This window comes from Suillus discolor (assembly GCF_016758755.1).
Source record: "Suillus discolor strain FC423 chromosome Unknown F5147scaffold_14, whole genome shotgun sequence".
NCBI lineage: Eukaryota > Fungi > Basidiomycota > Agaricomycetes > Boletales > Suillaceae > Suillus > Suillus discolor.
In genome coordinates this window covers 122734-137704 of record NW_024541261.1, presented here as the reverse complement: position 1 = coordinate 137704, position 14971 = coordinate 122734, and the positions used below count along the sequence as shown (strand labels likewise).

At 47.6% G+C, this 14971-nt stretch overlaps 5 protein-coding genes across 5 annotated transcripts; 2 read left to right on the top strand and 3 right to left on the bottom strand.

Moving 5' to 3' along the window:
- Positions 1-12: 12 nt before the first annotated feature.
- Positions 13-1615, top strand: F5147DRAFT_835321 (uncharacterized protein; the record flags this gene model as incomplete). Its single annotated transcript, XM_041443959.1, has 1 exon — positions 13-1615. One exon carries the CDS (start codon positions 13-15, stop codon positions 1519-1521), a length of 1509 nt encoding a protein of 502 aa, XP_041295362.1. The 3' UTR covers positions 1522-1615.
- Positions 1616-4167: 2552 nt separating this feature from the next.
- F5147DRAFT_683437 (uncharacterized protein) lies at positions 4168-7038 on the bottom strand. Its single transcript, XM_041436547.1, has 13 exons — positions 6436-7038; positions 6297-6375; positions 6156-6237; positions 5795-6110; positions 5719-5743; positions 5529-5617; positions 5393-5476; positions 5263-5340; positions 5190-5210; positions 4885-5135; positions 4661-4831; positions 4518-4609; positions 4168-4451 (listed from the first exon to the last, which is right to left on the bottom strand). The coding sequence occupies exons 1-13, from the start codon at positions 6845-6847 to the stop codon at positions 4238-4240; spliced, it is 1914 nt and encodes a 637-aa protein (XP_041295361.1). The 5' UTR covers positions 6848-7038; the 3' UTR covers positions 4168-4237.
- A 1956-nt stretch (positions 7039-8994) lies between these two features.
- On the bottom strand, positions 8995-9486 carry F5147DRAFT_683435 (uncharacterized protein). Its single transcript, XM_041436546.1, has 2 exons — positions 9267-9486; positions 8995-9212 (listed from the first exon to the last, which is right to left on the bottom strand). Exons 1-2 carry the CDS (start codon positions 9430-9432, stop codon positions 9082-9084), a joined length of 297 nt encoding a protein of 98 aa, XP_041295360.1. The 5' UTR covers positions 9433-9486; the 3' UTR covers positions 8995-9081.
- Positions 9487-12017: 2531 nt separating this feature from the next.
- Positions 12018-12935, bottom strand: F5147DRAFT_71844 (uncharacterized protein). The gene has a single exon (XM_041438710.1). The coding sequence runs from the start codon at positions 12899-12901 to the stop codon at positions 12200-12202; it is 702 nt and encodes a 233-aa protein (XP_041295359.1). The 5' UTR covers positions 12902-12935; the 3' UTR covers positions 12018-12199.
- A 355-nt stretch (positions 12936-13290) lies between these two features.
- F5147DRAFT_759499 (uncharacterized protein) lies at positions 13291-14273 on the top strand (the record flags this gene model as incomplete). The annotated part of the gene is made up of 3 exons (XM_041440448.1): positions 13291-13604; positions 13982-14083; positions 14139-14273. Exons 1-3 carry the CDS (start codon positions 13413-13415, stop codon positions 14271-14273), a joined length of 429 nt encoding a protein of 142 aa, XP_041295358.1. The 5' UTR covers positions 13291-13412.
- Between the last annotated feature and the right edge of the window lie 698 nt (positions 14274-14971).

The following is a 14971-nucleotide window of genomic DNA, read 5'->3' as shown; positions in this document are numbered from 1 at the left end:
ATCATTTTTGTAATGCCTGCTGTCTCACGGAAGCGAAAATCTCGTGCTCGTTCCGGATCAAAGCCATACGAGCGGCGAGCTACTGTCACTGTGCATTCTTCCAGTCCTGAACTGTCCGATGACGGTAATGAATGCCCTCCCTCACCAATCTTAGATATGGCGGACAAACCTGGATTTCCTACATACACTCAATACAAACGCATAGAGACGGCATACCTGCAGTCACTGTCCCCGCGGAAGCGTGACAAGGCCCTCATATCTCAGTGCATGTTCGACAAGATCTGGGATGTGCTACACCTACCGGACGCATGCTCTATCGGGACACCACAGTTTCGTTTCTGGGTTCGCAAGATGTTCACGCTCAGCACGTCCGACACAGAAGACGATGGTAACGAAGCACCAGTCGTCATCCTCCATGAGAACAGACCGGTTGCCGTTCAGGAGCAGCTATATGAACTTTTTTGTTACTGCCATCAAGAGTCCAACCACGGCGGTCGGGACAAAACCTGCACTGTTATCCGCCAGCACTACTCGTGGGTCCCAAAAGAGCTTACTGCGCAGTTCGTCAAAGCTTGTCCGACGTGTACTTTCAAACGAAGCGGGAACCCAGAGCTTATTGCACTAGTCCAGGGGAATATATCCTCGCACGAGCTGAAGGAGGAGGAAGTTGAGGAATCCCAAGGTTCGCTGTGTCGGTCGGGTTCCGCTGAAACAGGCTGGCAGTTTTCCGGAGGTCCACTCGATCAAACTGGAGATATTGCCCGTCCCATTGACTCCCCGTCCACTCCTTCGCCATCCTTGTGCTCGCGAAGCTCTAAGCTGCTCTTGCGTCCCCGACCACCCTTGCTTGATTCAGCGCTACAAGACCTCAGTGACATACATTTGAAACAAATTCGCGTCGGCTTGGACCCATTGGGCTTGGACCTCGCGGGCCTGTGCAGTCATCCTAATGCAAAGCCAGGTGACTTGCCATCTCTAGCAGAAGCCTACCAAGACAGCACGAAGGATGACCAGTACAGGTTGACCGCTCTGTGGCCCGAAAACATTTCAGACTCGCTCCCCCCTGAACTACAGCGTCTTCAACTGTCGAGCCCAGTACGAATTAATCAGATCGATCCTGCTTTGCTGACCAGGGAGGAGAAAACGGACAGAGAAAGAGAAGGCTGCATGGAAGTATCTCCCCTGCTATCTTATCCACCATCGGGCTTCAGCGTGTCGTCAAACTTCGGATTCCCGTCGTCTCCCGTGACTCCCGAGGAGCAACAGCGTCACAGCCTGTATGAAGATTGGACGCCTTCAAATCTGGGGATCAATCCAGTGTCTTCTCGATTGCCGTTTGACAACATGTCAACCTACCTAACCCCAGCGTTCGACTCTACGATGGGCAGCAGGTCAATGACAGACTCCGAATACCATATATTGCCCATTGCTCTTTCGCCACCATTGTCACCCCTGACGCCATTCATTGGTGATTCACCTGAGGAAGGAGTATTCGGAGACGAACCGCTGAGAAGAATTTGATGATGATGTAGATGAGATCTCAATGATTATGCTGCCAGAATTATGTACATTGTTCATTCCTTCAAGGAGACTGGTTCGGATCAATGTTGCATGCGCGTAAGTATCTTGGCCCCCTTTATCGACGAGTTGGGCCCACCAGAATGCATCAACTCGCAGTGGAGACGAAGGACTGCACTATGTTGTGAATGAATATATCCTTTGTGCTATCGTACTTGCAGAGACGCAACGGTTGAGGTGTACGCTACTAACCCTTCGGTTCGTGCGACGTGAACAGCTTGCAGGGAAGAAGTCCATCGATTGAAAGCGCCTATACACGGCGATGCACCTTCGGGTACCAAAAAATGAATACAGAAGCCGTATTTAGATACATTGTCGCTCCAATAAAGACCATCTGAAACGAGGGTGTTCTCAAGTACCACCTACTGAGGATAGTATTAAAAAAATTTGGTGGTGGTAGCATAGAGTGCCTTCCAAAGAGTCCAACGTGTGAATGCATCTTGGAATAGGTGACCTGGGGATCTGTGGTGCAGACCCTGACAGGAAGGTCTCTGCACATGAAGAAGGAAGGGGGATTCTCTTCAGTGCCATGTCGGCACTTCGAATATGGATGTTTGACAAGCTGCACTGCTGCACTGCTGAAGTCGGGTGGTTGAAGCTAAAACGGCGATTTTATCCACAAGACATCCTTTGAAAAGCACACGTCCCAACAGATCATCTGGTGAACGTTTCACTGGTAGATAAGGCGTTAGTGGTGATGAAGGAAAAAAAGTATTCGATTTGTTCGTTCGATGCTGCACGGACACGTTCCTCCGAGTATGGGTTTGTAGATGTGGAAGAAACAGGAATGAATAATTGGACGACAGGATAGCCATGTTACAATTTGGCTAGTGGGGTGATGAAGAAGAAAAAGACCAGCAACTCATCGAGAACGATGAGAAATGTTAGGGGGGGAAGGAGGATATGATAACCTGTTGAGTTGTCAACGTAAATGCAGCGCGAGGGGCGTATATAGATCTCAAGGCTGCACAATCATATGGTGCCAGTGAAGATAAAAACACATCAGAATATTGGGAAGAAAAGATAGCTGGGCGCTTGATTATCTGGATTCTGCACAGCAAGTGCTCAAGCTGTACAGTGAACGAACGAAAGAAGACACACCTATAATTACTAGGATATGCATCACACAGATCTGTTGACAGAACTTTTCCGTCTGTGTACCTACTACCTAGCATGGAGCCACTGCAGGCTGGGGAATGCACTGCTTGGTTGTAATTATGCCGCGTGTATTTCAGGCGGAGTTCCTTCCGAGTCCTTTTATCCGAACTTCAGTGGCTGGGTGCTTCTCGAGAGTCGAAACCCGTCGAATCTGAGAGTTTCTGTCCAAAATCTCATTTCGTCCTGTGTGTTAGGCTCGTGAAGTAAAGACTGGTTACGAGTCTACCTGTGTGTCGCAAGCACGTGTTCTTAGATTGACATTGACCCGCCATAACTTTTAATTTATAGATAACGGTTGGACAACTTGGTCTCAAACCTCCTTGGATCTCCTTATTATCGATCTCTCGGATGAGGCTGAAAGTAAGAATTCTCATTGATATCAGAGACATGTACTTACACAAGTTGTCGCTTAGCGGCCGCAGTATGTGGCACCCATAAAACCCAAGACAGCGTGCACGGCTTCGAAGTGCGCAAAATGCATGCAAGGCAGCCAACTTCGTCAACGTAAGCGTTGCACTACAGTAAGTAAACATTTAAACAGTTGATGATCAGTCCTGATGCGACTCTGTGAAGGAGGGTTGCAAATGTCCATGCCCGCGATATATTGATATAGCTCGAGCTACTAGTAGTAGTAAACCTCCCGCGATCCCTGCAAATACTCAAGCCCCACTCTTTGCCGCGATTCCTGTATCTGCTCGAGCTGAACCCTCTTCCACTGCAGCTGCGCACAGTGCTCCACTCCGCGTGACTCGCAGTCGCAGAACACGCCCTACTACACCAGACGCCACGTGATTCGGAGCACATGTAAACCGCATGGGTCAAGTCACTAAATCACCTTGCCAAGCAAGGTCGATGACAGGTATATTTCTTCGTCCTAGGAATAGATACCTACAATTTTTCCCTTCATAGTTTTTTCACGTCCTCTGCATACTATGACAATCTTCAACTTTCGGCTGATGGACTGCTCGAGTACTTACAAAGTTACAGAGACCTTGGATATTGTCGGTCAGATTCTCTGAGTCTGGTCTTTGGAGACTGTTTCAGAACTGTCTATTTATACAAGTTGATGTACACGATTTATTGAAATCGCAAGCTCGGTTCAGGTGTCGGATTGCATTATGGAGATCTCGGACATGATAAAGCGGAGCAGTAAGAGTATCACCGATACAATGTTAATATTTGCTCGCCGTGTAATCCAAGTGCGACGTTGACACAATGATGGCAGCCACTGTCAGCATCATATGTTCAATGCAAATTGTCGACTTGCCAACCCAGGTAGGTGCCCAGGAATGAAATAAAAATTCCGGACTTTCCGGGTTTGCAAGGACATAGATTTCAATGGACTCGATGAAAAGCAGCTGGTAAAGCTTGAAGTGTAGATTTGAAATGCTAGTATCGATTTCAGACTGCAAGAACACACTGCAGCTAGTGGCAAGCTACAATCAAATCAATTTGGAACCCGCAGACGAGCTAGTAGCAATGCCATTGACAATGTCTCTCACTAGGCTTCATTTGTAGTCTCTACTGCTGTCATGTTTTCACTTCCCATCCACAAAGAGGACATCCACTGTCCAATCGGTGGTGTTTTAGCTGCCCACACTGGCCAGCCAATAAACCCGACTACGAGTAACCAAGCTGGCCCCACAGTGCACCAAGTTGTGACATCAGCAGATAGGAAAATCACCAGCGACAGCGCTAGGAAAAAGAAAACCATACTGTATAATGTTAATTTGTCCATGAGAAACACCCACGCAGCGCTGTGTGAATTTGAAGGTACTCACCCCCAAATAACAAGGGCATATGGTAAGCTGAAGATGATGGCAAGGTTCTCTTTGCCATGAAGTGACTGAGTCATGCGCGTCATGAATGCCGTCTTGAACAGCTAAGTCAGTCGTGCAATAAGGGAGTAGAACGTTAGATGTACTGCTCTGTTTATGCTGTCTTTATTCCCACCGCTTTGCGCAAGAAGAGCGGAGACGACCAGCGAAGCTACCGAGCAGAGCGACGAGATGTATAATGCGATTTGTGCCGAAGTTTGTTGACCGATCACTGGCACTGCGAGGAAGCTGATGTCCACAGCTAACATGACGGTTGACTGTCCATTTTCAATGCTTACAATGGAAATACTATTTAGCTTCGGCAACTTACATAGATTGCTAGTCCACTCCACTCGCCCGTCAACCTATTCATGAACATTTTCCACCGCGGACGGTTGACAGATTGGTCAACCCAGACGCTGTCAATTTGTTTGACATGCGTGGACGGAGAGCCAAAAAGGACGACGAAGTTGAAAAGCTTGACTATCGGTCTTCTTTCCATCGAGTTTTCGTTGTCACAAATGTGATCTGTACCTAGCCTCGTTCCTATTTCACCGTAAAAATTAGAAAGCCTAGCTCGAGCTGGTAAGAAAAGTTAGCTGCATCTGGATGAGAGCGTGCATGAGACCACCATACTGAACATTCGCATTAAGCGAGCTATGGAGGCTTATTGTAAGAAGAAAAAGCATTGAGAAAGCAATATCCGCACCGTACGCCCATATGTATTGATCATTTGTAGTTGAATCAGATTCATCGTTTGTTGTCGAATCAGATTTGTTAACGATGCCTCAACTTGGAATCAAAAAACATGCCCAGTGCAATGTATGAACAGATATCACCGTTTAAATAATCGACAATATTCAGAGCTCGCTGGAGCTCATCTGTGTCAAAAGGAGCTAATGATATTTCTGAAAAGATAGTATCTACTCGACAAATTTGTGAGCAAATATGGTTAAAACGTCGCGAGAGACGCACCGGTATAGGCATGGAGGATCATTGCCTGCAGTTCGCGGTGAAGTTCAGTAGTTATCTTGCAGTCGCTTGGATACAGCTCCCGGTGCATCCTGAACCTCATAAGTGGGAGGAATGCGTATGATCTGAGGACAAATAATTTAGGGCTGTTATTTGCGGCTGGTGAAAATATTACCTCAATCGCATAGCTCACCAATACTCAGCCTCCATGGCATATTCTATACAACGGTTGTGTAGTGCCACTAGAACAAAAGGAAAAAAAAACGCACTGATATGACCGCTCGTAATGCCTTTGACCCCGCCAAACAAATGCTTCGCCTCAAAATGGTCTTCCCAAAACAGAATCCGCCGATCAGGTGCGACAAAATAGTACCTGCATTCTAGTTCCCCACTATCCTTTGTGTATAAATCAACGGTGAGCTCCATGAGGATGCCTTCAAGGTGACCTGCGAGTTGCGCTTGCTCAAGGAGCGTTCTTACACAAGAAGCAACTGCATCAGAGTTCGACTGCTCGCGTACGTCGGCATCTGTGTACACCGTAATTTCAACTTCGGTTGTCTCCATATCCGCGTCTTTCCACATCAACTGAGGGAGTGAATAAGTGAACAGATATGTTGGAGACAAACTAACCAATTCGCTGGAGAAGTACAGAGTGCCATGCGGATGAATCTGACAATTCCAAGTGATATCGCCTGCTGTGAACTTGTCGGGACTGCCGGAAGCAAGTTGGCATTCATGTCGCGCATTTAGACAGTATGTGAATTGACGTACAATACCGAAAAATCCTTTTGGCCTGGTGAGATCTGGAAACCTGTATCTATCCTCTGCCGATGATCTGCGGGATGAAGTTCTGGATGAGATTTGAACGAATGTTAATACTCGAAACCTAAATTTGAGAATGAATTTTTACTATAACGTTGAACATCACTTGCAGTCATCGGCTTGATAATTAGAGAAGTACCGTTGTCCTGCAACGAAGTGGTGATGGACACAGAAACATGGTAAGATTCGGCTTCTTCGGTAAGCGAGTCATCCGCGCGAGTGTGTACCGAGTTCTGGCCTGCTGAGTGCCTGGACTCGGAGGAGTGGCAGAGGCTTGGGAGGATGGCTACTGATGAAGTATCAGCGTCACTGCATTGATGCCTATGACGACCAGTGCTGCTACTCGCGTGTGTATCACTTGAATGCATAAATCTGGAAGTCAAAATGCCAATTATACGCTGCAAAACATAATATGGGTGTAGAGTTTGTCTGGAAAGCCTGATCACCATGGTTCGAAACAATGCCAGCAGTTTGTGCAGAACACAGCATACATGGCGCATGTTTATAGTTCACTGTGAGTGTCGCCTACGTAGCTTATCTTGCTGAAGAGGAGTATTGGTGACAATTGAGGCCTGAGGCTTGAACGAGATTCGGCACAAAATGCGGATTTGTTGAAAAGTCGCTCGCAAAATGCTTGCGAGCGTTTTAAAATTGGTTAGCTCAGGTCTGGCGTCCGTAACTGTTCGTTTTGGTAATGTTGAACCCTGAAGTTGGGTTACGTTGGACCCTGACGCGACTTTTACGCAAGCCAATCTCGTCCGCATCAGTCAGGCCCAGTGACTGCATGTCATTTTGATGCATCAAAACAGGCTAAGTAGCTTACACAACCAACTTGCCCGTGGAATTACGATCATGGTGAACGTAGCGATTCGTAGTGAAGCAGAAGAAAGTGCCAAGTCACCCGTGCATGTGACGGAGACCTTATGAAATAACAACATTGCGTGCCCGTTTTCTAGTACTGACTTATCGATTTGTCATATTTTTCGTGTCATCTAAATCGTCTACTTACGAGCACAGCAAGTCAGTCCTCTCGCAAGCAATTGGACTAGATATGATTTGTTCGAGGTCGCTTGGTGTCTTGATGTTCTAGTCTTGTTATTATTTGGTGATTGTATCGATTGAATGCATGGCGCAAACGTCCATATATGTCTTTAATGTTCCTCTGACGCACTTCCGATTCCAGCGCATGTACGCGCACTCGAAGAACGAAATCTAGATGCAATTGAATTTTGATTCAAGACTGTAAGTAAATACGTGACTCGGAACCTTGACATCATCATATGATAGTCGATGCTACACTTGGCTAAAGACATATGAAACTCGTCAAGATCTTGTTGAGGGATTTCCAACCAGCCAAACATCGTCGACTTATGGATATTGTGATTGAATCATACAAGGATCATCGATGACGCTTCATTGTCGATGCTAAAACCTCTTGAATTACTGGGCTGTCAGTAGATGATCGCTATTGTGTTTGAGCCACGACATAGTTGCGCAAATGTCTCACTCTGAGGCGTAGCGAAACATTGCAGCGAACAATGAATTAAAAACAATGCATTCACACCTGCGATACGTATATAAGGTCGCCACCAGCATAACTTGTGAACCCATCCACCTCCAACCCTTCAACACCGCTCTTGCTTTATTCGACCTACCATTTGGCTTATGGGAGTAGTTGAGGATGATTGGCCGTGGGGAAGCTTGTGAAATGGAACTATCGCAAGCCCCCTCAAAGAAGCTTCCGGTACTCAGACATCGCCACAAATAACAAGCCGACGCGGGAGTGATCAAGCTTTAGGCGTCCCTCGGGCGGTGTGTCTTAAACTTGATCAACTTCGTGCTGGCCGCAAACTTGCATCCCAGAATGTAGTTGCTCTATGGTTTTCCGAAGGTAAATGTTATATATCATGTTAGTGAAATATAATCACTGACTTACTGTGTGCTGCAGGATATAAATTCAACGAAGGTCGGCCTTGTGCTGTAGTGGGTAGATCTGGAAGGTTCATATTTACTCACTTCAGAACAAGGCCGGTCCAGTCAGGCTTCATTATCCTCGTTGTTGATCTGCGGATCGAGTCAAGATTCGAAGATCTAGAACGAGGGTAGGTGGAGGTGGAGGGTGCCGTGATCCTTAACGTTCTAATGGGTTACCTGCAGGTAAATATTGTAGTTTGTCATATCGTATGACAATAGCTTACCATGTGATGCAGGACATTGTGTACGTCCTATAACGGCGACCTTACACTGACATATGTGAACATTGGGTTAATGTTCGCATTTGTCAGCGCAAGCCCGCCCCGTCAGGCGCAACTTGGACGTGCGAAACAAGGCATCGCACATAGCATGCACAACAATGTCTGTGCAATAACTGCGACATAGGACTTAGGTAACATGACAGCGCAAAGCTAGTCCTGTCCGTAGCCCCGGCGGTTCATCGTTTGTTGAACATTCCTATAGTGATTGATAATGATGGAATTTAAGAGGAGTCAACTGCCTGGGTGAACAACGGTCATAGGACTAGAATATATCCGAAGCACGATCATGTCATCCACAGCAGATGCGACGATAGACGTCTGAGAGATGATTCTTTTGGTGGCGGAGGGGGAAAATGCCTTAAGCACCACACGGTTAGGAGACACCTTCCCCGGATTATGGGGAGCTAGAGCCAGGAAATCAGGGAAAAGGTTGGAAAGGTGTGAACAGGATTGCCATCTGGCTAGCGCGGTGACGATGTCTAAAAGCATATGTGGGGCATTTGGGGACAAGGATTGCATAATGTGATCCACTTGAACAGTGCCAGGGGATACACACCAAGAATCGAATTGCACCAGTCACAATATACCGGAGACTTGGTTGAGAGCAAGACTATGAAACGCAATACTGAGAGGTCAGTGGAGAATCTGGAGATCAAGAACTTACTACGCAGGAATGCAAGCTTGCGGGATAATATGACCGTGATGCCGAAGGATGAATTGTCATGGTTATGTGCTTGATCTGCACAGCCAGTGCTGAAGCTGTGAAACGAAAGCAACAAAGACGCACCAATAGAAGACTTGAACAACGACCTCCTAACTTGGATCTTCATCAAACGAAACGCCCACTCCGTAGTAGCTTTTGTCTTTCTGTGTATGAGTCGAGTAGCATCTGGATTCTGAGTAAGTGATCGATTTGTACGGTAATTGACGGCAAGAGCTAAAATTGTGACTCACACATTAAGTGAATCCCGAAACCAAAACCGTGGGGCATCCAGCTCCTGCGAAGCACAAGAATTCAGCAACAACGCCTTACCGAAATATCACAGTAGATACCAGCATCGAACACATCCTACACTTGCCCGGTGGACAGCGCGTCGTCACCTATTCCTTGGATGGGTCATTTCAAATCTGGGACTTGAAGGGGGGCACGCAGGTTGGGGAGGAATGGGAGGACAAAGAAATAGGAGTGCATGCCATAGCACTATCGCCGGATGGCAAAATCGTGGCAAGCGGGAGTTGGGATGGCGCAGTGAGATTGTGGAACATCGACACGGGCACGGTTATCAAAAAGTGGACGGGGCATACAGAGTTGGTGCATCACACGTGCTGGAGTTCAGATGGACGGCGAATAGTGAGCGGATCCGAAGATGGAACATTCAGAGTATGGGATGTCGAGAGCGGAAAAACTATCATTGGACCAATGAAAGCAGGGGAATTGCACACGGTTTGCTACTCACCTGATGCTAAGGTGATTGCCACAGGCGGGGATGAGCTGAAAATCTGGAATGCCAACACAGGCGAATTGCTCAAAACACTCCAGGGTTGTTTTTCATGCCTGGAATGGACCTCAGATGGCAAAACGCTTTTTGCCGGAGGATCCAAATTCAACACAGCCACCTGGACTGTCATTGACGTGCGCGAACACTTCGTCTATATCATTTCAATATCTCCCAATGAGTGCATCCTCGCACGCACATCAAATTTCTGGGACAACACAGTACAACTGTGGAACTTTGGAACCAATCAACCCATAGGAATACCACTTCACCATAAACACAGGGTGAACTCTGCGACCTTTTCTGCAGATGGAAAGTTCCTCGTCACTAGCTGCCCCGACGGCCACATTTACACATGGGATGTTTCCGCTATCATCAAAGAAGCTGGTCTTCTGTCAGAAATTGTAGGCTTAAACACATTTCATTCTCAATGACACTGATGGCGGATCTGCTCCCTCAGGTTGATGTCACACCGCGACCAGTTCCAAATATGAAAGGTGCTCCTCGAATACATCCAGGGTTCTTTGACGATGCACTGCGAGAGGCCAATGTATGCAATCTCCATATATCATCAAATGCTCTGACCGATATGTTGTCAGCTGCGCATTCGTCTATCCCAATCCCATGAGCTACATGACCGCCGCGCTCCGGCACCACGTCAACACACCCTCAGTCCCTTTTCATCATTCTGGCGCTCCAAGTCACATGGGGAAACTGAGCGCGACACTCAATCCCGATCCCGACCTCTCAGCTGGACTCGAAACCTAGTATCTCGTATACGCAGACGGGATGGATCAGACATCCAGTTGCGAGAGGTCGAGGTCCCTTACACAGCGGGAAAGCCTGTGCGTTTTGTTTCCATTCTCGTTCATCTTCTCCACTGACCAACCACTGACTCTTTTTCCCACAGAGGAACCATCACGCGAGGAAGAAGCTAGCCACCAGCTCGTCTCGACCTTCCAATACTCATATCACGCAGCAACACAGCGCGGCAACAAAGAGTACACCATCATCGTCACAGCAACTACCACCCATTGCGACTGCCCCGACACCGTCCATTGTCTCCGGTACCGCTGAGGCAACGGGAACAACCTCACGTCCTCATATCACCGTTACTGGATGGCGTGCTCGTTTTGTTGGCTGGTTGTGTTGTATGCCTATTCAGAACACAAGCGGTCAACATTAATATTAGTGACGCAGTCCAACTACTGCATTGGCTAACAGAACGACATCGCGACGCAATATCACTGTCGTACAGGCCGGATCCTGGACACGTCTCTTACTCCTCGCTGATATTTTCTATTGTCTCATATCGTTCCCGTAGACCTTCTCCACTAAGTCGTTTTTTTGTGATCCATTTCTGTCTGTTGAGATATAGACTCTAGTCATCACTTGCTACTCTAATCGGACCCACTTCATCATTGTACTGTATTTCCTACTATAATGTTTTGTTCTTGACATGGTAATTCTTATTTACATGTAGACCTTTGGTATCATACACAACACACTACTAGGAATTCCGCACTCAGTCCTTGTCGATGCTGGCGACATTCTTGCAATTGAACGAATGCTGCAGTGAGCGTATTTTCACTCTTGCTCAAGTGCTCTTGTGGTTGGTCATGTGCGTATTATCCGTCTTGCTAGATCTCTCACGCAACGACCTGGAAATGGACTGGGTTCAAGGCTCCCTTCATATGTTACCGAAATCATTGTCCTCGCGACGCTCTAGTTCTTGATGTATTGAGATGCGAAGTGTCTGACCAGAAAATACTTCCTCGGTTGCTATAGTATAATCCGCAAAATAGTGTTAGTGCTGTGCGACGCCGCTAACATCACGATCAACTTCCTGTGAAGAGCAAGAGATCGACCTTTTCTTTGAGACACATATGGGCAGCGCAATATGTTGCTCACCCAGGACGGTCGCCGCCGGGAGTGCTCGGATGTGGCATTGTTAGAGTACTGCCACAACTGAGTGTTGAGAGGGACGAGCGGATACCAGCAACTATTCGAGCAGAAATACTAGGGATTGGCTAGAGCGCATGTGAGAGTTCGCCGGGGAAGCTAGGATGGTGTTGGGTTTGTAGTACCGTCTGCGGCATTGTTAAAAACTGCTACATTGCATTTCAACAACCACCCAGACGGTAGTACCACGATAAAACTTAGCCACAGCACTCGGGCTACGTCGTCCGTCATAACGTGGTGGTTTTGAGTCGCCGTTCGTTATTTGTGCCAGTACTGTAGCGAGTGGTTGATATAATGTCCAAATGATCCCAAAATTACTAATGCTCTTGCCACTCGCCCCTCGCGGGGGTTCAGGGTTATTTCGAAGATGAGATGTACACGAAAGGAATTGATGAATGCATATATGCGAGAACCTTCCACTGAAAAGAGGAGCGAGATGGGGACGGTGAGAGTAACGAAAACACTCAGACATACGCCTTTTATGCGCCACTCGATTGGTAAGCCATTTCCTCACTCTCAGGCGCTCGTGCACTGTTGTTTGAATACATCGTTCGTGTGTCTGAACATCTGTCTCTTTCAGTGAACTTGGATACCTGTGAAAGATAAATACGGACCAGGAGGGGAGTTTTATCCTGAGTAGTAAGATGTCTTCACCATTAACTTGCGTCGTTCCCATATTCTTTGATAGGAGACCATAGGCTCGTGACCAGCCTGGCCTAATACTACCACGGTTGCACAAGTGGTGTAGCCAGGCTGGTCGATCTCGGAGTGGCGTGGCAGGGCGGAGCGAGGAGTTTGAAATTTGATAGGTGCCGGTCGTGCCGGAGGTAGTTACGATCATATAGCACAAGTTATGCGTCTGCTCTCGCTCAGACTGTATGCTATGTTAAGTTTCAATTTACGAGGGCCCTCTCAACGACACAACACCAGCAAGTTCTCGAGGCTTTCTCGCGACTCGATATTCTTTCCCACTGGCAAGGATCACAACGTCCGATTCGCGAAATTGTTCCAGCTCAGATGCCTCATATCATTACTTTCTGCGAGACACGTTGTACTTCGAGCTGCGACAAGCTCTGGAAAGTTTGAGCAGTTTATCCTAATCAAATATTATGTAGTGCTCCAGCGCGATGTACTGTTAACGTATTTGAGAGGATACTGTACTTTTCACGGTACAAACGAAAGAGTTTGCGGTAATGTTACCCAAAGCGGCATACCGGCATCTGTCAAATTTCAAACTCCTCGCTTCGCCTGCCAAATCACTCCGAGTTCGACCAGTCTGACTACGTCAATAAATTCTCACCATCTCAAATTGACGCATAGTCAGACTGGTTACGAGTCTAAGGAGACCACCGATGCCTAGCCCTAGTGCGCCTGATCCACCGCTACCGCTCGAGGTGCCTCCCCCGCCTCCTGATGAACCTGGGCCTCCTTTTCCATCATGGCGCACACTCCGCAACACGAACCGCTTTCGCAAGCCACGTCCCGACCAGCCACCGCCCCCTGAACTTGGTCCTGCACCTATGGGGCAGCCTGAGCACTCCTGGGTTACCTGCATTGAGTTTTCATAGCATCATTTAAGAAGGTGAATTGACGCCATGAATACTAGCAGACCCTGCACTGGCGCCTACGCCGCCGTCGATTGGGCCTCACCTGATTTTACTTGACGATGGCAGTCCTGGTCTCTTCGGACCTCGCTCGCCACGCAGCTACCGGTAAAGACTCATTGCCTCGTCACAAAATATAGCCCAGGAGCCATATTCTATGCATCATATCTTATGACAGTCTTGATGACATCTACCCAGTATATTTTCCCTTACCTCTTCATTTATCCTCCCCGTATCTACTACTCGCACCTGCTTTGATTTCTGTGTCCGTGCTCTGCTCTTGGCTGTGCTGTATATTTTGTGATCTCATCGTATAGCTTCTCTGGAGCTGGACTCATGTTCTAAATGGATGCACATTTTTCACTTTCGAACTGCAAGTCATGAGGGTTTTGGCTGATGAGTCGTGGCTATGCGAAGATGTAAGTATGAATGTAGTACTGTTGCTCAGTGAAAAATGCAAGTAATACGTACTAGTTGTCCACGATTGACCGGCAATCATCGGGCGAACATGAGGGTACTCCCGGTAATGAGGACGACGGTGCGACCACAGGGGGCATCACTATGCCGCTTCTCGGGCGATGGCGCCCTCTAGCACCAACTTCAACTTAGCTGCAAGTTCCTCTGTGAGAAGAGTCGGGCCATCAGAAGTGCAAAGGCGATAAGATGGCATGGACTAGTACGTGTCGGGAAGGATCTTCCAAGGAGCTGATGAGTAATAATAAGCAGAACGCATCAAAGCTTACTTTGCTATCTTGCACTAATACAGAGGCGATGATATCATCTGGGTCGCCTATTCTGCCTAGGGCTGGAAGGTTGTGGCTGTCTGAGACAATGTTCTTGATTCTAACCGAACGTAAGCAGAGTGGGAGCATCACATACCGTGTATATGCATCCAGCCTTGTTGTAATTGCAGTACAGCGTTGATCCAAATATCTACCACGTTTTCCTGTAACCCGGTTTGGATTGTCGTGCATGATTACGCGAAACTTGGCTATGCAAACAGTCAGTTCAGTGGGTATGTGATTCAATAGGAACAATTTACTGCAAATAACATGCGGTTCTCTACGAAATCATTTAACTCTGCTTCCGCGTCCGCTTCCCCTGCAGTCTCTGCGGGCAACCATCCCATGACAGAGCACGAATAGGGATTCGGTGGTGGTTGAGTACTGAGTGAGGAAGGAAACTGCATAGGCTGAGCCTACTATTGGAAGCGAAACGGGGTGGTAGAAGAGGTCGTGCCGAGATTAGTCCGATATTACTGAATTGGAGGTTAAGTAGCGCGCGAAGAGTGCGACTGGTTGGAGACG

What these genes read in the sequence shown, in the direction of transcription:
- F5147DRAFT_71844 (XM_041438710.1), bottom strand. Translation starts at nt 12,901, where the DNA reads ATGATCGTAACTACCTCCGGCACGACCGGCACCTATCAAATTTCAAAC.
- F5147DRAFT_683437 (XM_041436547.1), bottom strand. Translation starts at nt 6,847, where the DNA reads ATGCGCCATGTATGCTGTGTTCTGCACAAACTGCTGGCATTGTTTCGA. An exon ending in CATTACGAGCGGTCATATCA is followed by an intron (nt 5,744 to 5,794) that starts GTGCGTTTTTTT and finishes ACCGTTGTATAG; the next exon opens with AATATGCCATGGAGGCTGAG. An exon ending in GCCATGGAGGCTGAGTATTG is followed by an intron (nt 5,618 to 5,718) that starts GTGAGCTATGCG and finishes TATGAGGTTCAG; the next exon opens with GATGCACCGGGAGCTGTATC.
- F5147DRAFT_683435 (XM_041436546.1), bottom strand. Translation starts at nt 9,432, where the DNA reads ATGAAGATCCAAGTTAGGAGGTCGTTGTTCAAGTCTTCTATTGGTGCG. An exon ending in CAAGCTTGCATTCCTGCGTA is followed by an intron (nt 9,213 to 9,266) that starts GTAAGTTCTTGA and finishes TGCGTTTCATAG; the next exon opens with TCTTGCTCTCAACCAAGTCT.